Source organism: Xiphias gladius, chromosome 1, assembly GCF_016859285.1.
Source record: "Xiphias gladius isolate SHS-SW01 ecotype Sanya breed wild chromosome 1, ASM1685928v1, whole genome shotgun sequence".
In the NCBI taxonomy this organism is placed as follows: domain Eukaryota; kingdom Metazoa; phylum Chordata; class Actinopteri; order Istiophoriformes; family Xiphiidae; genus Xiphias; species Xiphias gladius.
This window is the reverse complement of record NC_053400.1, coordinates 12,100,615-12,127,090: the sequence shown is the minus strand read 5'-3', so window position 1 is coordinate 12,127,090 and position 26,476 is coordinate 12,100,615. Positions and strand designations below refer to the sequence as shown.

The window sequence follows — 26,476 nt, the reverse complement described above, 5'->3', positions numbered from 1 at the left end:
CCACATAAGTAATTGAGGGTTTCATTGGCAACACAAATTTTTTTATTGAAATAAAGAAGGCTAATAGATAATATTTACATGCTTTAAATAAGGCACAAAGACAAAACTAAGGGTCCAGAGATTTATCTCTGTGGAACTTCACAGGTGGTGGTGGTGTTTTGTAGCTTGAGGAAATCAGCAGTTAAAGTCATTTTAAATAGATTTTAAATCACATTTCAGTATTGCACTTAAATCCTAAAAGGAGAAAGATTCTGCAATGGTCAACAATGTGAATGTGACGATGGTGGCTCAGATCAGTTTCCAGTTGAGTCTGAATCTGTACAACTGTCATGTTTGGATAATCTGTGCTGGCAGTTTGTTCCAACAAACCTTTAAACAAGATGATCATAATCTGCTTTGTATGATGAAACAAATTTTTAGTGTGAAAGCATGTCTTTGTTGGTCTTTGCACGTATCTGTTTTCCATTGTGCATGCATAATCGTGTAGCAAAGCAGGAATAGCTGCAATATAAACACGTGCAATGCAAGCATGCCCTCTCCCATCCAGTCTATCAGAGTAATGACTTGCCCTCCCCGTCTCCAACACTGTCACTCAAACAGCATCTCTAGCGGGATTGAATCTCCTACAGGCATACACATCATACAAACACACGCGCTCACACACCCAGTCTTTCTCTTTCGTCTGCCTGTCTCTCTACTCTTTCTCTGTCGCCACACCCACCTTATTTATTGGCTTTCCCTCCTGTAGCAGATGCCCTTAGCGTGAGTACAAAGCAGTTTTGGGGCGGACATCCGTTGCTCTGAGGAAAAGCTCAGGCACTATCAAAGAGAGAAGAACAGCATTGCTATTCCTCTAACAAATGTACTTCCTTAACCAACTCATCCGTCCTGGCCTGTCCTGTCCTCTCCTGTCCTCTGCTGTCCTCTGTCTGAGCCTCGCAGTCTAATCTGTCCACAAAATGTAACCGGATATTAGTGCCTGCATGCATTGCAGCCTTGGCCAAAAACACAATGGTTCCCCTATCATTTTTGAATAACTAATATGCCTTGGTCACTGATTTGTTCTCATACAGTAGACCCACACTCATCTGGCAGTCCAGACAGATGTAATGATCCAACTGTGATTTGACCCCTTAAATGATAGAAGGCTTTTCTTTTTTAGGTGGTTCGAACCATTTGTCATTCAGTGGCTTGATGAGAACGAGGACGTTGCCATGGATTTCCTGAATGGTGCACTGGAAAGGGACAAGAAAGATGGAGTGAGTACAGCATTAAATTATTCCTCTATATGTAGCTTTATATTTAACCAACGAAGCCACGTAAAAACTGCTTTCTTATTCACGCTCTGCTAAGACTGAATTTACCTATTGAGAAACAGGGTATGGGGGATGAAGGAAATTTCACACAGTCAGAACCACTCCTTGGCAGAGACATCCCAAGGCAGGAATATGAATGAAATTTCTATTAAAAATAAATGAATAACAGGAACCAAAACATGGTTTTTAGGGCAGCAAAAGGCACAGAAGGATATTAGGCAATAATGAGAGGAAATGTGTCAAAGCTTCACAAAACAAGTTACGCACAGAAATTATTGCAAGATATTGATGCACCTTCACACGTGTTTGTATGCAAGTATGTTCATTTTTAATTAGCATAAGGGAAGTATATTTTTCATGACATCTCTTGCAGCTAATCACGTAGAGAAGCACTTATCAAAAGCTTTTGAAACATTGGATTATAACATTAGTTTTTGATGAAAAACTAAAAACAAAACATTTTTGAGATTTTAAACTGAATAGTGAAAGCAATTTTAATCTACGCATTTTGCCCTTTATAATGTCAGTAGTATTAAATGTTGGAATTGATATACTTTCAAGAGATAAATACACATACCACTAAGTTTCAGTTTCTTATTAGTGCATCTCAGCAGTTATTGAGCACTCACACATAAAAGTTTAACTGTAGATGTCTGTGCTACACTAGCGTCATCAGCAGTAACTGATCTAGATTCCTGCTCTGTGAGTGATGTAGTTATAGAGCAATTGGTAAATTAATGAAATGTTCTATTCAGCGTCCTAAATAACGTCACACTATTAAAGAGGTGCTTAATGGTCCTAAGATCTGAGATTCTACAGCTGTCTTTCTCTTTCCTCCTTCCCCTCTCTTTCTCCCAACCCCTCCATCACTCTCTGTACCATGTTGTCCCTGTCTCTCACTCTTTTTTGCTACAGTTTCAGCAAACCTCGGAGCACGCCCTCTTTTCTTGTTCGGTGGTGGATGTGTTTACTCAACTAAACCAGAGTTTTGAGATTATCAAGAAGTTGGAGTGTCCGAACCCACAGGCTCTGGCTCACTTCATGTGCCGCTTTGCAAAGGTCAGTCTCTTTGGAAAGCTCCCAGCGAACCCTGAATAGTCCTGCTGGGATTAATAACTCACAGTTAAAGACTTTGCCATTGATCTAAGGAGACTCTTTGGTATATTTATTCTGGTTTATATTACGTTGTTATTAGTTTGTGACTGACTAAAGTTTTTCACTGACATTCAGAGATTCAATAATAGAACAGCAAACAAACTGTAATTATAAAACTGTCTCTCTCCCTCCCTACAGACTATCAACAAAGTTCTTCTGCAATATGCTGCAATCATATCCAAGGACTTTTCCTTGTATTTGAATAAGGAGAACGTGGTAAGTGCCCACTCAAAGTCTGCAAATGTTAATAGCAAAGATTATATCAAGTTTTTTGGTGCAAATGCAGATGTGGCTAGTCAAATGATGGTGTTTCCATGATTACTGTGTCTCACAACAGTTGGCATGGAGACCATGTGGAAAATACTGCAGTCCAGTTTTCTCTGTTCTGAGCCCGGCCCTGTCTTCTGTAATTCTCTTTACAGTCTCTATTAACTGAGATATAATTATTAATTTCACAGCCCATAGTTGATGTGGCAAAGTCATTTGTATTTTCTGGGCTCTCTGTCCATTGTTTAATGTGATGGATGACCAAACGCAGAGCCTTGTGAGTGGCCTAATTATCCACACTGGTCTTTTAAGTTGAAGTGAGAGATAACACACAGGGTACTAGAGGAAGAGGCAGATGTTTCTTTACAGTGTTGACAGGCTCATTGCAGTTGTCCCAGAGAAAACAGGAAATGTCCCTTTTCGAGAAAGGACTGTAGAGACAGTTGATGGACAAAAGGAAGTAAGAGGCAAATGGAGTCATACAGTGGTTGGATTGCAGCAAATTAAACTTAAACCCCTAATTTGTTAGACTGTCACATATACAATACATTACAATACCAATGGCAGCACACTATTGCACCGATCAACACACCAAGATGTGCATCAAAGCACCAACAAAGGCAAGGAAGAAGACCGCATGCTAGTCAACATGGATGTAAACAATACTGAATTTAAATACTCACAAAATTGCATTTGATACTCACAAAAAAAATTAATGAGGAAGGAAATGTACTTGACATATTTATTAGACTAGAGATTAGATTAGATACACACACTGTGTTTTGATGAGTAGCACTGAATGAAAACATAACTTTTGGTTTATTTACATTAAAAAAAAAACTCTGCGGGTTACCTTTAAATCAAATTAATGACTGCTTGTGCGTCCATGGTCACAGTGTAGACATGATTTGCTAAAAGTTTGATTGTTCACTTTGTTCAAGGATTTTGGATATTGAATATTTTTACCTGAAGTGCTAAAAGTATCCAGTATTTTACAAAGAAAGGAAAACATTGGACAAATGTCAGATTAAGAAATGTAGTTTTACTTTGTGACCCCTCAGATTTATCCTAGGATCCCTTGGACTGAGCCCAGGTGGGGAATCACTGATATCAACATTAACATTAACATAACATTGTGCTGATATGAATACATGTCCTGATGTAAATGATATTTGCAGAGAAAATTGTGACCTTAGAGTTATCCTATTTAAACTGCATTACCCCACTAAATACTGCAAATCAATGAATAGATAGACATAATATAACCCCTGTGAAATACCTTTTTTTCCCCTTTGGTATTTGTAGTCTTGACTGATATTACAGCAGACCCTGGCATTTAACTGATATAGTAGATAATAATATACCCAATGCAAACGATAGTGGTCCAAACCCTTTATTCTATATTGTTCACCCTCTCTCAAGTTAGACATATGTAGCTGTGGAAAATCTCAATTGCTTTCATTCAGATTTAGAATATCAAATCACTCTCATACAAATATGCTCATATATCTAGTAGAGAGCAAGTCATTATGTGCTGCCAAAGAGGCACTATTGGCTGCTTTGTGGATTGAAAGACAGCAATCATCCTTCTCCAGTGGGGCGCAGAATTATCATTTTAGTGCTATACATTAACACTACAATCATTTTTGGGTGTTGTATTTTTGTCATTTTGTTTTTGGGGAAGATAATGTTCATAATATGTGACTGACTGAAAATGACTCTCAGTCTCCATAAAAAGCAGTGTGATTAATGTCTGTCATCTGTGAAACTTGTTGTGGCACGGAGAATCGATGATGCCTGACATATTCAGTGCAGACATTTCTCTCCCTGTTGTATTATGTGTTGTGTTTCCCTGCTGACTGTCAATGTCGTGAAGAAACCTTGCATCTTTGTATAGATGAGGTGTCAGGAAATCAAAATGGATGGATTTTACTGTTGTTACCCTTGTGATTTTTCTGACATTTTGCAGTGTGTTTTCAATTACATTGGCTAGTCTCAAGCTGTTACAGCATAGTGTCAATGGCTGTAAGAATAGGAAATTTAATGTACCAGGTAATTCAGGATGTTAACAACATCAAAGATATATTTGATATTTTTTCTGATACTTTTACAGCCCTGCATCCTCCTCAACAATATTCAGCAGCTCCGTGTCCAATTGGAGAAGATGTTTGAGTCCATGGGAGGCAAACAGGTGTGTGCCTACCTGTGTGTATCTGTCTGCTATGTCTGTGTCCAAGTTTGAGGCAATGTGTGTTTGTGTGTGTATATTTATATAATATATATATGTATATATATATATATATATATTTTTATATATATATATATCAAATATTGATATATATATATATATATATATATATATATATTTTTTATATATATATATTTAAAAAATATATATATATATTATACATATATTATACATATATATATATTATACATATATTATACATATATATATATATTATACATATATTGGCATGTAATATATAAATTATTATAATGCAACGCTATGATGTGCCTCCTTACAATGTAAGCCACCAGGTTAGCTGAAGAACAGCATCATTCCCAAAGCTTAAAAGGATTCACTGTCTTGCTAAAGGACACTTCAGCAGGATTGATGCAAGTTAATATGGAGGTTTACACCTCCATCCCCAGATCAGCGCTCTGTTGAGAAATAAATGCAGTGTCATGATTATGTAAATGATCGTTTCAGATGACATTTATAAGCGAAAGAGTATTGACCCCAACAGTGATGTCCTCAGTTATGTATTCACCCATCAAATAGACTAATCTGACATGAAGTTCAGTTTGCTAATATCACCTTTCTGACTTCTGCTACAGTTCCTCAGTAACTTCCTTTGTACCCTACACTATCTCCCCATCTGTAATCCCCTTGTGTTGCCTTAACATTTTTTGTAAATATTGAGTTAAACCCTATGAACCTGTGTGGTGGGTTTGAAGCACCGTTGAATATTTTCCCTGTCGACCTGTCAGTCTGTCAGTCTAACCTGAGAAGCAGCCGCCACAGCTTCTTATGACTAAACTCACACGTTTCTCTGCAGTATCTAACGTCTGTCTTGCCTTGCGTTTTGTCTCCTGTCGTTGTGTCTTCTGTTTCCCCCCATTTCCTTTTTGTGCTCTCTCTCTCTGTCTCCAGGAGGAGGGGGTTGTGTCCTTCTGTAAGGTGTGTGCAATAGGACTCGTCAACACCCCTTCCCACCATTTACCGAATGATACGAAAAAGCACGCCCCCTCCCCCCTGTGCCTCCCCACCACCCCTCACGCTCCTATGCTTCTCACCCCACCCCCTCCAGCAGCATGTGCCACAGAGCATACGGAATCTGAATTACCCATCACCCCTCTGGACAGGCTGCTCAAGCTCACCATCCCCGGCGCTCTGGGGATAGTGGCTCAACCCACCCAATCCCATCGTTATTTTTAGCCTGCTTTTTTTTTTTTTTTTTTTTTTTTGTCTACCACTTCTCTATCCATGGCTAATTTAGAGGTGTGATATTTATTTTGATCTGTTGTTACCCCTTCTTTTTCCACAACACAAAGAGTGGAGTCGGAGGTTCACCAGGTTGCTGGCTGTGGTTTTGATCATCTCTATCCGTTCCCCAGGCTGCAGCCGCATACTGCATCAGATAGGGTCTTTCGGACTGTATTTAGTGAGCTTCTCAAAAACTTACAAATCTCTTGAGCCGTGCCCTCAGCTAAGGTGCTGCTACCTCCTCACAGTTAGCAGATGTAGACTTGGATCGCTCCCAGGTCAATATTGTCTGAAGAATAATGACATGAGAAGTGTTTACATCCTTTCCAAAAGTCAAGTTGTGAATATTCACTGCTCATTGTCAATCAGGTATATCTTTGAGACCATCTAAAGTAATTTCTCATGATGATAATTATGCAAACAAAGTGTATTTCTGGTGAAAGTTTTCCATTAGATTCCTCTCTGCACACTAGCCTATTCATTACAGAAACGTTTCCTATCAGCAGTTAACTCCCAGAGAGCCAATGTAATTACCAAGAGCTGTTATCATAGCATTACCAATAACAGAGATTAGCAGTAATCTCATACAGTGCCCACATTTATGGAATCATCACAGACTGATCTCCCCAGACTGATAACAGGCTTTATTTTGGGTGTCATCCTGTTTGCTAGTATATTTTTCTCACTTTAGTGACGGTGGTTTATTAAACCTTTATTTACCTGGCACTGTTAAGGACAATCTATGTTTCGGAATAACAACCTGCCAGTGAATAGATATTGTACTGTTTAAACAGGCAAAGGGAAGCAAAGCTGAGCTACAGTTGATAGGCTGTCAGCCAGGGGGAGAGAGATTGTACACTCTGGAGGACTCTGGATGCCAGTCAGTGTCGAGTGAAAGTAGCTACCATGGTGAAGCCAGGTGCTCCATTGATCCTAAAACTGGTGTTTCCTTTGTGTAAAGTTGAATTACCATAATGAAAAATGTTGTCAATCAATAAGCGCAATAAATGTGTTAAAATTTCTTTAGGTGTTGAAAGACATTAGACATGGGATCTAATCATAGTACCCCATATAAATTTATACAAATAACATTCACTATTTGATTCTCGACATTATATCAAATTTCCAGGCTAATCCAAGATCTTATCTTTAACCGGACATTTCAGATGATGTCTAATTCAATCTACAAGGACACAGACATATAATTGTATGAAAGTACATTTGAATAACCGCCTTTCTGAAAGGATTGCAGTCAGGTAGACATTTTACTGGAGCGTTAGGAACCACGCGGACTCAGAATGGAATTTTCTCCTCTCAGGAGATGCCGTTTGAATTTCGTTTGCCAGCCTTCCCATCAAGATACAGTGTTCTTGAAAAAAAACTAAGAATCTCAAATTCAGAGACTGCCAGGCTGCAGATTAGAGCCCAGTCTAAAACTTTCCCTGGGCCAGGGGGAACTGATAAAAGACCACGGCCTACAGTATTCTTCTGCTATCACTTGAAAAGATGCTATCCATTATTCAAACAGTAAAATAACATCTCTAACAACTATAGGCAAATTTGTCTGTGACCGAAAAAATCTTGCATGCTGCAATCACTTCCATTGAAGTGACAGCAGTCTGAACACATGCGCATGTGAACACACACTTAGAAATCTGTTTCGTTCAGGCTGCAGATAGAGGCATGTCAGCAGAAAAACAATATAAAACGTTTAGTTTACACATCCGCTTCCCAGCTGAGCCATCCGCCATTAAAATGTGAGATGTACGGCTCCATGGCTAAGCTTATCGGATCTAATGTGACGATCTGTCATGCATGTGGTGCGGTGCCTGGCCTCAAACATCCATCTCAGGCACTGTGCCTCAGCGACTCGTGTTCTTCACCTCCATCCAAAACATCAATATTTGTACATTTGTACATGGCAAACGTAGTTATTAAGCACTGAGACAAACAGATGCACTCATACATGGAGATACTGACACAAATACACACACGCACACGCACACACACACACAACACTGCACAAATATCCAATATCCACCCATGCATTTTCTTAGATTGTGCCCACAACCACAGATGAACACAAACATGAACACATCTGCACATCCATCACATGCACATGCATATTTATGGCACTGCAGAAACCCAACGCATACCATGCATGGGCACATAAATGCTGTGAATACATTTTCAAATTTTCTTCCTGTAAATAAAACGTCAGTCAAAGCATTGAAATCTGTATATAGATACAAGACTTTATGTATATTTGACTGTAAGCTTTATGCCATGAGAAATGACTGGCAGACAGCATACACTTTTTACTGTAAGATGTGTAATAGTGCACAAAAATGTTCCCTTTTGAGAGACCAATAGCTGGATGCTTCTTTGCTGACACCATGTCTCATGACTCGGCAAACAGTCATCATTGCAGCGCTCGGAGGTGAGCCGTCCATTTGTATTCAGAACGTTGCTCGGCACAGATGGCAGGCAGAAAGAGTGGGAGGCCACCAACGAGGCAGGTTACTCTCCTCTGTAGCTGTTGCCTTCCCTCCTAACACCCCCACCCCAGTTTAGGCATCCTCCAGAGATACAGAGTTCTAGTCAGTGTGGACTAGTGGCATGGAGTGTAACGATGTGGTAACTGTCTGTCTTTCACTGACAGCTGGATGCAGAGGCCAGTGATCTGCTAAAGGAGCTGCAGAATAAACTCAACACGGTGCTGGATGAGCTCAGCGGAGTGTTCGGCTCCAGGTGAGAGTGTGTGTGTGTGTATGTGTGTGTCTTTGTGTGTCTTTGTGTCTCTGTATTGGATCATTTTCATTAAGTTTAATGTCTTAATTCGTTTCTTGTTTCATCAAAAGAATTGTACTACAAGACTGCTTAGTTATTGACAGATGAATTCCAGATATAATTGACTTGAGCGCTTGCAAGTTGCTGAACAATTCAGCTTAAACATAAGACACCTCTGCACTTAACACATTTTCAATAATCTAATAGAACCTGCAGGAGTAAGCGGCAGCCTAAAATGCGCACCCATCAACAAAGGACTGAAAGGATTGTTGTGTTTTCTATCACCCAGTTTCAAACCTGTCATCGAGGACTGTGTGAAGCAGATGAACCAGGAGCTGGTCCAGATGAAAGGTTTGGCCAAAGGCAGCAACGCTGCAATGGATGCAGAGACTGTCCTCCGGCCTCTTATGGACCTTCTGGATAAAAAGTGAGTATCAACTGAATGCAAGAACAGAGTTTAATCTCTGACATGTAAGGTAGTTTTGTCCAATAAGCGCCGCCCCCTCTCTAACAAACTAATTGAAAGTAATTAATCCAAGTATAGGCATGTATAAGCTTCACGATTCGTTTCCATCAACTTTGAGAGTTTTGTCCTGAGGATATCTGAGTAGTTTGAAAGGTCAGTGTCTATTTCAGTATTATATGGACACATCAGAATCTAAGGTTAGCTTGATCAACAGAAACATATAAAATGTTATGAAAAATTCAAATTACAGAAGCCTCTACCCACTTGTGTATGCCCAGTCTTCTTGGAACCAAGCACCATATACGTGTAATACCCAAGTACCAGTTTACAGATTTTTTATGAGGATTTTTATAGATCTGCAAGTTTATGTCGACAGCAGGACTTCCCTTGCAGTACATTGTAAAGCTATAGGGATCAATTATTACCAAGTTATAGCACACCAGAAAGTTTTTGTGAGTTTTCAGACCAAAAAAAGCCCTGTGTTAAAACAATGCAAGGAGCTGCTGTGGTGCTGGTGTGTTTTTATTAGGATTCAGGGATTCCAGTGTGAGTAGTAGATCCAAAACACTGCACAGTTGTTCAAAATACTATGAAGCAGTATTTTAACTCTGGAAAGGTATCCTATCATGGTGACAATTATTTTAGCTTTTGCCACCAAAATCACAAAGTGAACAGTAGAAACACAGCATCCACATTGCAAAGTAATGGGGGGGGGGTTGCTTTTTGGTTTTTTAAAATGCTGGGGCCCACTGTGTCGGCACCCTTGCTGTGTCAACACAGTGATCCCATGTAAATAAGGAGGGTACTGCCTTTTTTCACACAATGCTAATATCTGTTTGAATGCAGCCTTACTGACATGTGCATTGGATGAAAAAACCTTCACCGTGAAGAAACCGAAGAATCCTGCTCACTGTCGATCACTTTATTAATCATGTTTCATCCTCAGACATGATGATGGTTTAGGTCAATGTTAATAATTATATTTTCATTTCTAATTCTAGTTTAGACCATTTAAGGTCCTCCAAATATGTGACTGAAATAAATACAACAGCATAATAATCACTGCGAGTTTTTGGGAAAAAATAAAAAAGAGGCCTCCATTATCATTGAATGTCTATTAATTCAACCTAGGGTCCATATTTACTTCTGAGGCATTCTTGAAAGAACCATAGCGATGAAATGGTTCAGCAAAGCTCTGGGAATTGCTCTCAACCATTTGTCAAAGCAACATTAAGGCCAATGGGGTATTACAGGGAATCCTCTTAATGATATGGAAATACTAAATCCTTCCTCCTGCCTCTGAGTCCTTGCACAATAGGGTGAGATTAAAGAATAAAGCTGCTGCATTTATTCTATGAATCACAGGTGTTTTTCTTTACTTAATCATATTATTTGTGAATATGTCCTCACTTGGAGGCCTCAGCCATGTTGGCTCAGTTTTAGACACGTGCTTCGAGTGTTGACCTGATAAATGCCCTTCTTTGGCCGCTTTGCAGTTTGATGTTATTTGCCAAGATTTGTGAGAAGACAGTGCTGAAACGAGTCCTCAAAGAGCTATGGAAAATTGTGCTGAACACCATCGAAAGAACAATTGTTCTGCCTCCGCTGAGTGACCAGAGTGTGAGTTTGATCAATTATCTGTCTCATTCCTTTTTGTGTTACTCTTTTCATCTCTCAGGCCTTCCCTCCACCCCCATCCTCTCGTCCACCTGTCTCTCTCTCATTTCCTCCATCTGTTCAGCTCGCCTATGTTCCCTCATAACACAAAAATTACTGTACAGGAGATGAAACAACATGGCAACTCCAAATCTTCACACACACACACACAGTTTTTTTTATACGGTTAATCCCTCTGTAAGAGCCAGGCTGACATTTTTCATCTCGGGAATATCTCTTTTCCAGTTTTTTGTTGTTGACTGTGGGAACATGCAAGTTTTGGTGCCATCATGTTAAGCAGTTTTTCAAAAATGTTCCTCTCTTTGCCACTTGAAGGTTCCAGAATAACCAGTGCACCTATAAAACACATTGCAGTAATGAAACTTTGCCCTTTCATCTTGTGTTTTTTAGTTTGCTCATATAATCATTTTACTTTCATATTCATCCATTGAGTATTTGCAACTTCATTGGCCTTCTGTATTTTGCCATAACCCAAAAAATATCTGCCTCTCCAACAGCAGGGAGCTCAGATGATCTTCAGTGCTGCCAAGGACTTGGGACAGCTGTCCAAACTGAAGGTAATTTTCGAATGAGTCCAAGAAGGATGTCACATATCTCACCACACAAACCCTATACCATCTGAACCCTATAATGTCTGATTACAAAGCGATTTTTCACACTTTAGCTGGGGTGTTGTCATCTCAGTAAACATACATTCAGATTTCTAATGGTGCTGAACATGTTTTATGTATCATAAAAGTATATCAGAATCATGAGGAACCCAGAGGCTATTAATCCATATTTAAACATATTCCTATTACAAATGAGAAAATGTATGACACATTTACAGTCATTTTGTATCTGCCAGATATGGATAGATGGCTAATGTCATTTGGTAGCATGGTAGTGTAAGCTACTATAGGCTTTGGAATTGTACAGTATAGTTTAGTGCAATACAACCAGGCTGGCGTCTAATTGCCGATGTGACCAGAGGATGTTTAATCCCTGGAGCTCTGTGTAGTGAGGCGTTGGAATGGATCAGTGGTTACACTGTGGTTTTACTAACAACTGTGGTATGACAGTACCTCAGAGACGTATTTTAGCTCTGAGTCATGGGCGTTGCAAACTGAATGCGTTTTTATCTGTTGGTGTATTTATTCTCATATTTGTGTTTTGTGTCGGATTACCTTTGAGGTAACATCTGGGTACTGCCTATCAATACACAGATGGCTGTGTGTCTCCCTCCTAAAGCATTCAAGTGGTTTATTATCCTCTTGTTATTGTTGATTATGACTGATAATCCTCAACTCACTGTACTGAATTTGTTTTTGGTTTTTTTGGTTTTTTTATTTCGTGTAGTTGAGTATGTGTAGACTGTGATTTTTTTTTTTTTTTTAAACCTCAAGTTAATTGTGCTACTTGCTTTGTTGTTTGGTTACAATCAGTTACATCCTTATTCAATTAACTTATTATTTTTAATGCATAGCTGTAACAATATCAACAAGTGGCTATCATGCAAAATTAATACCCGCCAAATTATTATTCCAGTGCTGTGACCTTTGACCCATGTAATGGAACGGAGTCATGAACAGCAGAAGAGTTATTCAGGTTGCTTTATTGTTCTCTGTAACAAATGATGCTGTGTTCGGGTCCGCTTTGACACTCATGTCCTTTGACTTCACAAATTTCGTGGTCATTTTCCAGGCAGCATTTTTCTGCCTAAGCAAATGTGTTACTGGGGAGGATTTGTAGGGTTTTATCTGATGTCCCTCCTAAATTTGGCAGGAAAATAATAATTTCTCTAAAATAATTCACCATTTTGGATTTATGAGTAGTAATCTAAAAAATCAAAAGAACATTTCTATTTGAGTGAAATTCTGTGAGAGATTGTAAAAAAAAAAAAAAAAAAAAAAAATCAACAGATAACAAGCACAGTGTCCATACATCTGGACCAGGGGGTTTTCATTAGGAAGAAGTATTCACTCATGCCTGCAGCCTTTAGTGAATCTGGGGCTCACCATGACATTGTTTTCACACATTGGGGAGAGTTCTGGATCTGAGTCAATACAAATCAAGTGGGTCCGGTGCAATTTTGGCATCCAAAACAGACTAGTTCTTATGATGTTGATTAAAGCGTTTTTCATCTCACACCGGTGCTCTAAAATCTGTTTAAAGCTCACTTGGGTTCGATTAAATCTATATCATATTCTGAATATACAAGAAATAAAGGTGTATTTCATCTGAAACCTATTATTTGAGAGGGTTGTGCACTTTTACAGTACTGCACAGTGTACAAGTCTCTTCCATTGTGGTTGTGGTGCCTGAATCTTAGTAACCAACACCAAGCTCAGACACATGAAACGGTGGACATTGGGACAAATGTTTGTAGCTGTGTTTGCATTGGTGATTTAGTTTCTTCAAAGCCCTTTTTCATAAGATGTTAATATCATTTTTTTTTATGCCTTATAAGGGAAAAACCTGCGAAGAAGTTATATGCTGTAATCAGTTCACAAATCAGGAAAACTCCAATTAGAATGGACAGAAACATTTTTTATGATGGAAAGATGTAATCATCTCGGTTTTCTAAACAGTAAATGGTCAATCTCAAGTATCATGGCCTACCTAAGGTCATAACCATTATGCTAAAGGAACATCTCAAAATTCGGTGTTCGGCTGTGACTTGTGTTGCTGCTTCCAGCTGTAAAGTGTTTGACCTGATCCGTTATTCATCCAGGAGCATGTAATTCGAGAGGAAGCCAGAAGTCTGACTCCACGCCAGTGTGCAGCCATGGACCTTGTGCTTCCCACCATCAAGGTGAGTTTTATGTCAATTATACTGTTGGTTGTACAGCGAGAGACACTTATGTGGATAAACTTAAAAGTATTTGATAAATCCAGGACAGTGTAAACATATGTGGAGCCTGGAATTCTGTGGCTTATGTCATGTGCTTGGGACATCATGGGCTGAAGTGTCATTGTCCCCCATTATTCTTTTCTCTTCCTCATCGCCACTGTAAATAGGCTAGTATGTATGTAACCAAGGTAAGTGTAAAAGCCTGAAGTAATGTGGACTGGGAGAGTAGAGAGTAGTAATGTTTATTTCCAGATATTCAGGTGCTGGGAAAGGTGCACTCACAGTATATCTGAAACAGAAAAAAAACATAGTCTCATGTAAGTATGTGTTTTTTCAGTTTGTTTGATGGTTCGATTTTTTTAAATGGAGAAATATTATTCCACACTGTCACCTCACAAATGCAAAAGATATTCGTAACGGGCTGGCTCCTTGCTGTTCCTCGATGAGACACAATGTAGTTGCAAGATGATGCGCCCCAATTACAGTGCTTTAAGCATGCTACAAAAAAATACCATAATAGTTTTAACAAATGATAGATTGCCAGTTTAGACCCATTTGAGAAATTTGTAATTAATATCCAAAAACATGAAAGGTTGCCCAAAGCCTCTCGGCTAAAGAAAGTGTGAAATACCACATATGACTGTTTGTTGTGAAGGGATATGAGACAATTTCATGACGAAGCCTCAGTTCTACAGGGACAAGAGGAGAGTTATGGTGGGTTGCCACAGGGAGAACACTGCATCATAAAGAGCCTAGAAAACTAATTGATTCTACTGCCTCCAAGGAAACTACCTTCAGGTTTAGATTAGTCACGTAACTGGAACTATTTTCATCAGTACTCCAATGAGAACAGGCAATTAACACAGTTGAGTAATGCTATAGGAGAGTTGGCTGATCAGAGCAAGAAATGCTATGTAAAAGGTTGCTTGCGTCATATTTGTCCTATTGCAGACACAATATTTAAATCTGTAATCTCAAAGAGACAAAAAAATTGGTGCAGTGTGTTATAAATATTGACTACTACAAATATACAGTATATATATTATTGACTACTAGTATTATTGTAATACAAAATAAACCACTTCTGCTTGGATTGATAACTAAACTCCAATGTATGGAGGCTTTTATTAGACTTTAATCGATGTAACCCAAAGAAGACAATCCACAAATGTGTACCATGATCCACAAATATTTCACTATCGACAAACCTCTATTTTTTTTTATTTATGTTGTATAAAATCATATCCACAAAAATACAAATTGATCTGCAAATACTCATACCAGTAACTTACACTGCACAAAGATGCATAACCCGTTTCACGTGTACAAATGTATCCACAAATCGCTAAATATCACTTTACATATTTTTTTCCGGTGAAACTATTTACATTTGTAAAACCTATAGTATGTCATTTTCATTTGAAATTAAAATAGGTGTTTGCAGAGTAAGTTATGCGTATTTTCCAATCGTTCCTTATTTTTGGTTACAACTATTAAAGTCCAATAAACAGTTGCATACAAATGCAGTATACTGCATCTACTTGAATATTCAAACATGAGTGCATTTAGTTATTATCCCGCTGAAAATAGACTGAACTTTGAACCCATGAAAACTAATGGATGGGATAATGGGTAAATGTACTGGCCCACAGAGGAATCCATATGAAACAAAGAAGGCATGCAGTCCATTTAACAGATCCCCAATAATGCACTGTTTGTTCCTTTCCCTGACCTGTGAGGGATAGTTGTAGAAAGGCAGCTGTTTCATCTTTCTCACAAAATTTAGATTTGATGTACTACATAAATTTGTATATATATGAATGGACTTCATGTGTAATGTATTTCAGAATACATGCCATGTTTTTTGTTTTGTTTTTTCAAGAATGTATTAAAAAATATAAAACCCATATCACCTGTTTTTCCTATAGCCAGATATAGGTATTACGTAAATGGAGAACATATGGGATTGATTACTTGTTCGTATACACAAGATGCGAACCCCTGGTAAGACTTGAGGAGAGAGAAGAAGAGAAGAACAAAGTAAAGACTGAAAGAAAGTAAAAAGAATGTAAATGAGGAACGAAGACAGAAAGGAAAGAAAAAAAGGGCAGATATAAGAAAGAACAGGTGGAAAGTACCAAAGGAAAGAGGATAAAAGACAAGAAAGAAGAAATGGAGGAAGGATGAAATCGTGTCAGGTAACTTTGCCAGAGACAGGGTGATATTTTGAGCATGCAAGTATTTTGAGCATACTGAATGCCTTGAATTCTTCCTGTGTTATGTTGGGAAATCCTGAGGAGGGACAGCCTAGACCATTATAATATTTAAAAAAGAAACTTGGTACTTCTTTTAGGCTCTCAGAATGTCACTTTAATTAATCCAGTGTGGAGTTGGTTATATTTTAGAGAAGGTACATCATCATTACTTGTAATCTTAGTCTTGGTTGCCATGCTCATTTGTGTCAGAAAGCATAAACTTGTACAAATTAAATATATTTATCTGTAATTATTTTTAAGAGAAGTTTTGGCTTGGGAAGTTTCCTTGTGAGCATGTGCTGTTTCATTTTCTTTCTCTTGATAAACTCAACCCATGACTCACCCCCTGCATGTCAGATTATGTGTAGTTCACGAGAAGCACATTTCAGTCAAACTTTGTGACTCATAAATCGTTGGTGAGGCAGCAAACTGTCTCCTACTGTGTTGAGTTGCTGCCAAGCACTGACCTGACACCTTTCAATAGGGGGCAGCGTTCCATGCCTGATGAAGGTGGTGTGTGTACAATATGTGGACTCTATCGCTATCTACTGTATTTATTTATTTATTTATTTTTATGTCCAGTATCTCTAAGGATATGAGATTAGTGTGTATCAGCTTTATAACTTAGATCACAACAACAGACCCTCCACCAACTTTGCAAACACCCTAAAATATACTGCTTTGTCCCTGGAATGATCATGTGTTACAGAGGAAAGCTGGCAGAAAACGTACCAAGCAAAGAATAAAAGATACAAAGGGGTTAGAATTGTGTCTCCAAGTACTTTATATTCACCGTCACTTCTTTTCAGCAGCACCTACTAAGATCTGTCCATGACCACCTTCCCACCTTCCACGTGTGGGAGTGTTTGACAAGAAAGCAAAGCCGTGTTTGTCCTCAGCTATCAAATGTCTTAAAAGCACAAATGTGCTTAACCATTCAAGCATTGATTTCAGATTTTAATTGATGGTAATTAGATACAAAAGTGGCTATTACTACTGTCCCTTGTCTGATCTCACTCTGTGTTTGCTTCTCCTTATAAAATGCATACTGTCCATGTAATGCTTGGCTATTTCTCAGCCAACAGTAACCTGGTATCATGTAAACTCATATGAACTTTTTTTTTTTTTTCCCCAGCAATACTTCCATGCTGGAGGAAACGGGTTGAAGAAAACCTTCCTCGAAAAGAGCCCTGACATGAAGTCCCTCAAATATGCTCTCAGCCTTTACACTCAACCTACAGATGCCTTGATCAAGAAATATATATGCACCCAAACCTCTCAAGGTAAGGAGGCTTTAGTTTTAACAAAGGCTGGGCTCCAGCAAGTTTCATTTCAGGGAGTAGGATTACTTCAGCATTCAAATACTGAAAAATGTCTTGCTTAAGAGCTGTTTTCTGTCCATAAAAAGTATCTTACATGGGTAGGTTCAGACTAAAAGAAATCTGCCATAAAAACAAGAATTGCTGAAAAAATGATGCAAAAAGATGCTTAGATGGTGAAAGGGTCCACATTGGTGCGAAAAAAGCACAGATTCTGGATGCTATTGTTCAGCAGCACATTAGCAGTAGCACAACCTAAGACTCCAGTTACTAAACATATCCTAATTAAACTTGATAAACTCAGATAGTAAAAGGGTTTAGTCACATTTGTTACTGCTGTTGTTCACAGTTTACACATCTCAGGTCTGCAGCCTTCCACTACTATTATCATATCCTTTTTAAGTAATAAATGAAAAGGAAAACATTATTACATCCAGATCACTTGCAGCTGCTATTGCTCTTTAGAATTGATTTAAAATAATTTGACTCCAGTCCCTGCTTGTTTAACCTCAACAACGTGTCGTTTTCTAATCAGTCTTAGCTCCATTTTCATTACAGAATCTATGTGCAGAGGATCTCTCTGTGTTACTTTATTTTCTTAAGGCTTATATGTGCAATGGACATCACAGTAATTGCATTTATCTTCTCACTGTATAAGTCATTTGTCTCTTGCACTGTAAATAATTTAAAAAAAAACAAATAAGCAAAATTATCTTTGGCCTGTTCACCCCAAACCCTGAAGGGCTTGAACGCTCCCATGGTCTTTGGCTTTCTCCATCTCTCTCTCATCAGAAGCACATAAAAACAGTCATGATAAATTTATGATGAATATGTAGTATAAATCTATGAAGTCCCTCTTGTACTCTCTCTCTCTCCTCCTCCTCTCTGTCATCACTGACCCACTTTTATGTCTTGTTGTCTCATTCATCTGTCTCTATATGGAACTTTTTCCCTGTCTCTCTCTGTAACAAGCTTGAAATACCTTCAGGTGTCCGGAGAGATTGGAGAGGAAATTCAGCCCAGTGGGGCATTGAAGCTTTAAGCTCCTGGTTGCCTCAGTGTGTTCAGCCTTGCAGAACGCCGCATAGGCAGGCGGCAGGAAACAGAATGGCAATGGGAAAAAGCCAGTCAGCCAGGCGGTCAGTGGACTGCCGCTCTCACTGACTGGCAGATGGGCATAGACGCTTTGTGTTTTGCTGTGTGCTATTTTGAGATTTCTCAGTGTTTCTCCTCTTCCTCCCACTCTAAATCTCTCATCCTACCCCCCCCCCCCCCCGAGTTCACAACATGTTGTCGCTCTTTATCTGAGGTGGTCTAATGTGATGTCTATAAGTGGAGGTAGTGAGGTGGTTGATATGCATTAGGTCAGTAAACAGTGTGGGGATGTGCTGATGCTTGATGTAGCACAGTGGACGCTGTTTCATTAATCACCAAGCCGTGTGCTCTGACAGCAACCCTTTCAGACCAAGGCATGCACTGGTTTATTCCTTCCAAGTGTGCACTTGGATGCATATGTGTCTCTTGTTTGTTAGGGAGCAGGCTGAGGTTGTAGACCTGTTTTATGCCTCAATGAAATTACAGTACTAACAAAAATAAACACGTCTTTCTTCAAACAGTAGTTTCATGTGAACATCTCACAGCTTCTCGCTTATGAAGTGATCTTCTGTTGATTTATCACTTGGTTTAGCCTAAGGGTAACATCTTGGTTGTTCGAAACAGCAAAAGGGAGAAAAAGACTAGGTCAAAACCTAGTATATGGCTGGACCGCCCTTCATCTGTTTGCTTCTCTCCTAATGTCTGTACTCACATATACGGTAATTTTATACAGCTGAATTCCCATTATTATTATATTCCGTCAGACGACAGAATAAGTATGAAATAGTGACTGAAACACAGCCCATAACATGTAAGACTACATGTTAACCAACAGTCATTTCCAAGCCATGTCCAAGCTGCTGTTCTGCACTGTTAAAAAACGCTAGATTTGTCGTTAGGTGCTTTTGTGAAGAAAACTCGCTAAAGGGGTGTGAAAAGTCGGTAAATCTAGTGACAAAGGTGCTAAGTTGGCAAGACTGCCTTTGAACGCGCCCCTGATGATCCAATAGAAACTCTTTGCCCCTTCTTCATTTTGAAAGAGCAACAGCCAGTGTTATAACATCAGCACTCAGTCTTGCAGAATTCGGCAGACCAGTGGTTTAACTTTATCACTCACTCACTCAGTCATAGACATTTGTGTTTATAGGGCTTGCCCCTCCGCTGCGGTCCAGCCAAAAAATTTAATGAATTAAAGTGCATGCCTGCAAAAACTGATGCCTATAACTCACCTCTCTTATCTGTTAGTTCCTTTGTTTTCATTTTTCTCACTTTATCAGCTGACCCTCCTCACTGGCACCTTTGTTATATCTACTTCTTCTTTCTTTTATCTTCTTTATGTACCATTCATCTTATTCAGACTCTTTTCTCCAATGGCTTTCAAGCTTTCCTTCCAGGGTCTGCCGTATATATGACCGTGTCTCGTGTCTGACTTCCATCAAATAACATACAGAACAGTCCAGCTGATAGCTGATAGCTTTAATTTCCCTAAAAGTCCATGGCTTAACTGCGCAGCAGCAATCTTGTTCTGCCTCCCACAGCCTCTCAGGGCATCATTACAATAAATCACGAGGCTTGTTTCTTCATTACCAGCTATAATGGGCACTGCATGTTTGGCACATATTGATTAGCGATTGGATCAACACACCCGTTCATCAACTACACCGGCACTTGCCCTCCAATGTTTGTCCCAGGCTGGGTGAAATACAAGGCAGTTTTTAGGGGCAGCTGAAATGGACAGGACTCCCTGCATCTGGCAAAGTGAGACAAATGGTCAGCAATCAATTCTAATTCTTTCCTGGCAACAACATGTCCCACTGTGATTGAAACTGTAATGCTGACGTCACTGTGAAGGGTGTAATGTAATGAAGGGCTTTTCCACTCTTTTCCCCCTGTTCACTCTTGTCCCCTCTGTACCTCTTGTCTGATGCGATGTTTTAATTCCCACTCGGGATATCTGCATGCAGTCAAAGCCAGTGTTTGTTTGTATTTCTTTTGAGTTGAACTGTTAGATGATTTCATCGCGTAGAACATTATTTATGTAGTGCATCCCCTCACACCATCTGCCTCTTCCAAGGCCTTCAAACCAGGCAGATTATTTCATGTTTCTTGTTTCTTCTTCTTGTTGTTGTACTTGTTCAGCCTGAAGCTGAAGGAAACCCTGGCTGTTCTAGCTTACTGGGCTGACACAGCAGTGAAATCTACTCTACTCCCCTACTTTTTTTTTTTTTTTTTTTTTTAATAGGTTTAGTTTTTTAGCTTTGACACACAGAAAGCTGTTTATACACCACTTTTTGGATCAATTTCTGGCTACCTCATCTTCAAAAAAAACAGCTGTACCCACAGTTTTGGATTCTGTCCTTTCATCTACTCACTCTTTTTTTTCTGTTTCCTGATCTCTCTATTTCTCTGCCTGGCTTCCTCTCTGCCTCTTCTCCATCCTCTCTGATTTTCATTATGCGTCTTTCCAATTCTCCTGTTGCTGTTTTGGTGTGTGTCCAGGTCAGTCATCCAACGGATCGGTGGGGGAGGTGTCGATGCAAGTGAATCTCATCTCTCACCCTGGCACTGGAGAGCACAAAGTCAGCGTGAAGGGTGAGCTTTTTCCTATACTCAGACATGCTTTTCGTCATTTCTATGTATTCACACCTGCAAATTTTCAAAGACTCGTGATGGACACCTCGTGATAATCTCATTACTGCGATAGTGCTGCTGGGGCCACAGTCAGAAGCATTGTTGTATAGTCCTGGAGCTCATTTCACAGACAAAAAATGAGGAAATTAACATCTGACAGATGCTGATGACATAATTAAAGTAATTATACGGAAAACCAAAACCACAGCTGGAGTTGCACTGTAGGTTTCTGTTCTTGCTGAGGCTATAAAAAAGACGTGGCTGAGCCTGTCATTTATAAATTTGAATCATCTGTATTTTCATTGTCTTTATTTTTATCATAAAGCTAGCATAGCAGCATGGCTGTATGGATGGCTGGTCAGTCTATTGGTTTCCCCTCCAGTTTGGTCCAGGGTGAAATATCTCATCAAGTTTGCAAGATTGATTGCAATGAAATTTGTTTCAGACATTTCCTGTTCTAAGGAGGACGAATCCTAATGGCTTTGATGATTCCCTGACTTTTTCTCTATCACCACCATGAGGTTGACATTTGTCATTTTGCATGAAATGTCTCAGCAACTATTGGATGTATTGCCATGGCATTTGGTGTACATATTCATGTCTCCCTCAGGCTGAATTGGAATAACTTTGATGACCCTTTAACTTTTCAACTAGCGCCATCTGCAGGTCAAAATTTTATTTTGTCCAACAATTTTGTTTACCACCAAATTCCTGCAAAACTCTTGACATTCCCACCAGACCCAGTTGTACTTTGTGTTTAATGCCAATTAGCAGATGTTAGCATGCTAACATACAAAACTAAGGTGGCGAACATTATGCCTGCTTAGCATCAGCATATTAGTACACTCTCCCAGAGCCAATAGCATTGCTGTAGACTCTTACTTGTTTCAGACCATGGTCTATGTATGGTAAACTAAGTTCATTTACCAGATTTTTAATCAGTACACAGTACAAATGATTGCATTTACTTGTTCAGATTCTAACACCTTTGTGCACTTACAAATGCTTGTTTCATTCATTTTTAATTAATTAATTCAATTTTTTTTTAAAGTGCTCAGATTCTTGTGTAATTTCCTTGTTTAAATAGGCACTGCTGTCCAGTCCATTTCTATAATCACAAACTTGTTGATTTTAGCCTTTTCATTTTTAGTAACAAAAGTTGGACTCAGCCAAAAACATTACCGAAATAGCCGCAGTGATATCTGTTGCACCTCCCACAGCATCACCATATGCACTACCACTGGCAATCAGCTCTAAGTAGCCGTCAGCAGTAACATGACAGTGTGATTGCCAGTTAGGTTACTATGGCAATCATATATAAATGCTTCTATCAAAGGAAAAATCCATTATTACAGGATAAAGAGCGTCAGTTTAGCTTTTTGTGTATCTATTTTCGATATTTTTACATTTCTATTTCTACATTTCCCAGAATTACCTTTTTTAACCACCACAGAACAAAATATAAAAAAAAAAAAAAAGCACTCAACATTCAGCTTCCGTGGCTGCACCCTGCCATTGCATTATGGTCTCTCCAAGCCTCTGTGCCAATCAGTATCTCTGCCTCCTTCATGATGGATTTATTCCTGTACATTGTTTTAATGTCACGGCGAAATGGTGAGTCTGGAAAGAAATCCTTGCAGTGTGATTCATAGGCACAGACACCTTAAGATGTCTACGGTTTCATTAATGCTCCGGATAAGTGGAAATGTTTCTGCAATCAAACTCATTGTTGTTCTTATAGTATCCGAGCATAGTATGACATTTTCTACATTTAGCCAGTTATCTGTGGGAATAAGATAAATACACTTCCAAAAATAGAAAATGGGGCCAGGAATACACAGGTTTAAACAGCATTGGTGTTTGACTTGGATTTTTCTTATATCTATGATGTGACTGATTATTATTTCCTCTTCATTTCTCAGTGCTCGGAGTGAACAACCTCATCTGGCAGACCAACGCCATGTTCCGTCCATTTGTAGAGGTCAACGCCGTGGGACCACACCTGGCTGACAAGAAGCGAAAATTCAGCACCAAGACCAAGAATAATAATTGGTCACCAAAGTACAATGAAACATTCCAGTAGTGAGTAATCCTCCCTCCTTCCTGTTAGGTACAGAGGTGGAGAGAAGAGGGAGTGTTTGAAACCATGTACTTTAAGGTTAGGATTATTGTGCAGCATTTTATCTGGTTGTATTCAATCTAAAAAATAGTGCGCTACATTTTTTACCTTGTGCTGTCGCACCTTCAAACTAGTGTTCAGTATGCTATCTGCACAACCTATATACTGCATAATACCTGTAATTTCTTACTCTCGAAATCCCCTCAATTGTTCTAAGCATTGAATAGAAGGCAGTTGCTTTAACAGCAGTTTTGCTCTTTGCACTGACACGGTTGAAATAAGTCAAGAGACAGCTTGAGCAATCTATAAGCTTGTCCCCTCGTTTACACTGCAGTTCTCCGAGCCAAGCCAAGTAAAGTCACAGAGCTAAAGTGATCTTAGAAAGAATTAAAGCAAAACCGGCATGACCAGTGAAAGCCCACTGCCATCTGCATTTGAATTTTTAAAAAGCCATTAAGTTGCATGGCATAATTACAAAAACAGCCTTAAAAAAAAGCTGGCTCAGATTAATGACTCATTCTAATAGAAAAATTCATTTCACTCGCAAACATGATTGAATTGTCACATGATGGCCACACATACAGTAAGGAGGCCTTTCTCTGGGGAAATGTCTCCCAGTCAGACTCTTTTTACTGACACGTTATATCCAGCTACCAACAAAGCTGAATGCCAGTGTCCAAAAAGCAGCTGGTTTGCACTCAAGTGCAGTTCTGCAGAACAGGAAAGTATATCAAAGTCACTTTAGTATACTTTTAAGTGACGTACAACTTACTGGACAGCATCTGGACTGATGTGGTAAACCTTACACTGTACATTTTTACTATCCATGCCGGTTGTTTCAGAAGTAGTATTTCCAAATAGCAAATAACTTCTAATTTTGCATCACCTCTCTTATCTTCATGTGTCTTTTCTCCCAGTGTTCTGAGTAACGAACATGGACCAGAGGTCTACGAGCTGCATGTTTCAGTGAAGGACTACTGCTTTGCCCGCGAGGACCGCATCGTTGGCATGACAGTCATCCAGCTCCGAGAGCTGGCGGACAAGGGCAGCTGCTCCGCCTGCTACCCCCTGGTGAAAAGCATCTCCATGGACGAAACGGGCCTCACCATCATGAGGATACTCTCTCAAAGGACCAACGACGATGTGGCCAAAGAGTTTGTGCGTCTCAAGACAGACACACGCTCGGCGGAGGAAGTGTCATAATGTGCAGCAAAAATGCAGTATTTAAAAAGTTGTGTTGTCTTAAGTGAGCGATTAAAGAGAAAAAGAAGGAACAGGAGAAAGAGCAGTAGCAACAGTTGTTCTTTCAGGGATAGAGGCTGGAAACAGCAGAAGAATGAGATTGTCCAAAGAGAAGGGGGGGAGGCCCAAATGTGGCGAGGCAGCGAGAGAGAGAGAGAGAAAGAAAGAAAGAGAGAGAGAGTTGTGTTTGTTCGTTTGTTTTTGTGCATGTGCGTAAAACATCTGTTGGAATGTTCATTTTAAAACTACAGTATGTACAAGTGTTTACTTACCGTATGCTTACTATTAAGTACTATATTCTACGAGTTATGTTAACGAGACATGAAATACCTTTTGTACAACATTTAGTCTTTTTGAACAGAGATTTGTTCCAATAAAGTGCCAAACCAGTAAAGAAAAAAATAACAAAACCAACGTATATGAATTATGGTGAACTTAGTATGTTTGAAATTTGCTCGATTAATTTGTCCGGTGTAAGTCATTTTCTGACCGTGTGGCGTTTTGATTGTTGCAAAGTCTTTCGTTTTGCACCCTCGTTTTTTGGCTTCACGTTCTTCCACACAGCACTTTTGTGCATGTCCTCTTCTCGGTCATGTCTTTCCCATGAATCCACAGTGACCACCGAGCAGGGTCCTGTCCCCTTGCCTTCAAACTCTTTGTATTTTAAGTCGACCTGAAAATAGACCATGTTTTTTTAAATGGCGATGACTGCTATGTAAACCTTCATAGGTGTTTGTAATTTTATAACCATGACAACAATGACGACGGCCTCCAGTGCTAACAGTCTTAGCAGAAAGGATGGAACAGTTTTCTTTTACTTTGGCTTTTTGTTCTTTGTTTTCAGCCATCGGCTTCCAGCCTTTCTGAATGACCACTGTGAACATGAGCTTTGGAAGGCAAGCTTACATGACATTGCTGACAGTTTGATATTATTGTTTCATATTTTTCCGATAACTTTGTTCCTGATAAACTGCCAAAGTTATATAAAATATTTGTACAAAAGCAATCCATTACATGTATGAAGATATATATGTACATGTGATCTATTACTTTTTCAATGCTTACTATTTGATTGTTGATAGGGTGGTACTAAGATTTTATTTTTTTTATTTCCTGTGAAGCTGTTAACCAATATGAAAGTTGCACGTTACTTTACACATTAGTTATATCAGCTTCTGTCATTGGAATTATTTTTCTTCATAAAGGAAAGAGTCTAACATTTGGTAAATATGCAACATTCCTATGTATTGCACTGATGGCGAATTGTATGTCATGTAAATATATTTAGTGAGATATTGTACAAAAGTCTACTTTTCTTCAATGTGCATAAAGTATGTGCAAATGTGTCGAACCATCTGGGTCATTTTGAACAATTGTCCAGTAAGCTTCACTAGACTCTAGCTGACACTAGAGCACAAGTGTTTCTGAGGATTTTTATAGTTGAAGCATCAAGTTCAAGTGACTGAAATAGTTAGAACTAATCTGTCAAGTAATATTCACACAAACGCACGTATTGCACCTGGTTTCTTGCATTTTGTGCTGAGATCTAAAATATAAACATTTAAAAGAAATCATTTTCGGGGAACATTTGACAAGGTTTGGATGAAGGTCTGAGATGTTTAATCTGAAATAGCCTTAGTTGGGGTAGAAGAGGTGCATACATTATGACAGATGTGGTCAGTTGTGTCTAAAGTGGCTGTCTCGGTGCATATTTTAGGGTAGTAACCATTACAGCCACCGAAACGCAGAAATCATCTTGAGAGAGTACTCCATTGATTTGGGGGGTACTTCTCTAACACTGTCAGACTCGCGATGGACAGT

The 26,476-nt window shown here is 39.1% G+C and overlaps 1 protein-coding gene across 1 annotated transcript in view; it reads left to right on the top strand.

The window, feature by feature from the left end:
• The window catches only part of LOC120789765 (protein unc-13 homolog C), a 99,649-nt gene extending 73,648 nt beyond the window's left edge, over window positions 1–26,001 (top strand). Inside the window, exons 23-35 of the mRNA XM_040126743.1 lie at window positions 1,163–1,259; window positions 2,232–2,375; window positions 2,610–2,687; window positions 4,852–4,929; window positions 8,891–8,979; window positions 9,308–9,445; window positions 10,981–11,104; window positions 11,662–11,718; window positions 13,875–13,955; window positions 17,385–17,532; window positions 21,163–21,255; window positions 23,217–23,376; window positions 24,331–26,001. Of these exons, the coding sequence (XP_039982677.1) occupies window positions 1,163–1,259; window positions 2,232–2,375; window positions 2,610–2,687; window positions 4,852–4,929; window positions 8,891–8,979; window positions 9,308–9,445; window positions 10,981–11,104; window positions 11,662–11,718; window positions 13,875–13,955; window positions 17,385–17,532; window positions 21,163–21,255; window positions 23,217–23,376; window positions 24,331–24,616 (1,573 nt within the window). The 3' untranslated portion in view covers window positions 24,617–26,001. The remainder of the gene's footprint in view (window positions 1–1,162; window positions 1,260–2,231; window positions 2,376–2,609; window positions 2,688–4,851; window positions 4,930–8,890; window positions 8,980–9,307; window positions 9,446–10,980; window positions 11,105–11,661; window positions 11,719–13,874; window positions 13,956–17,384; window positions 17,533–21,162; window positions 21,256–23,216; window positions 23,377–24,330) is intronic.
• Window positions 26,002–26,476: the final 475 nt, after the last annotated feature.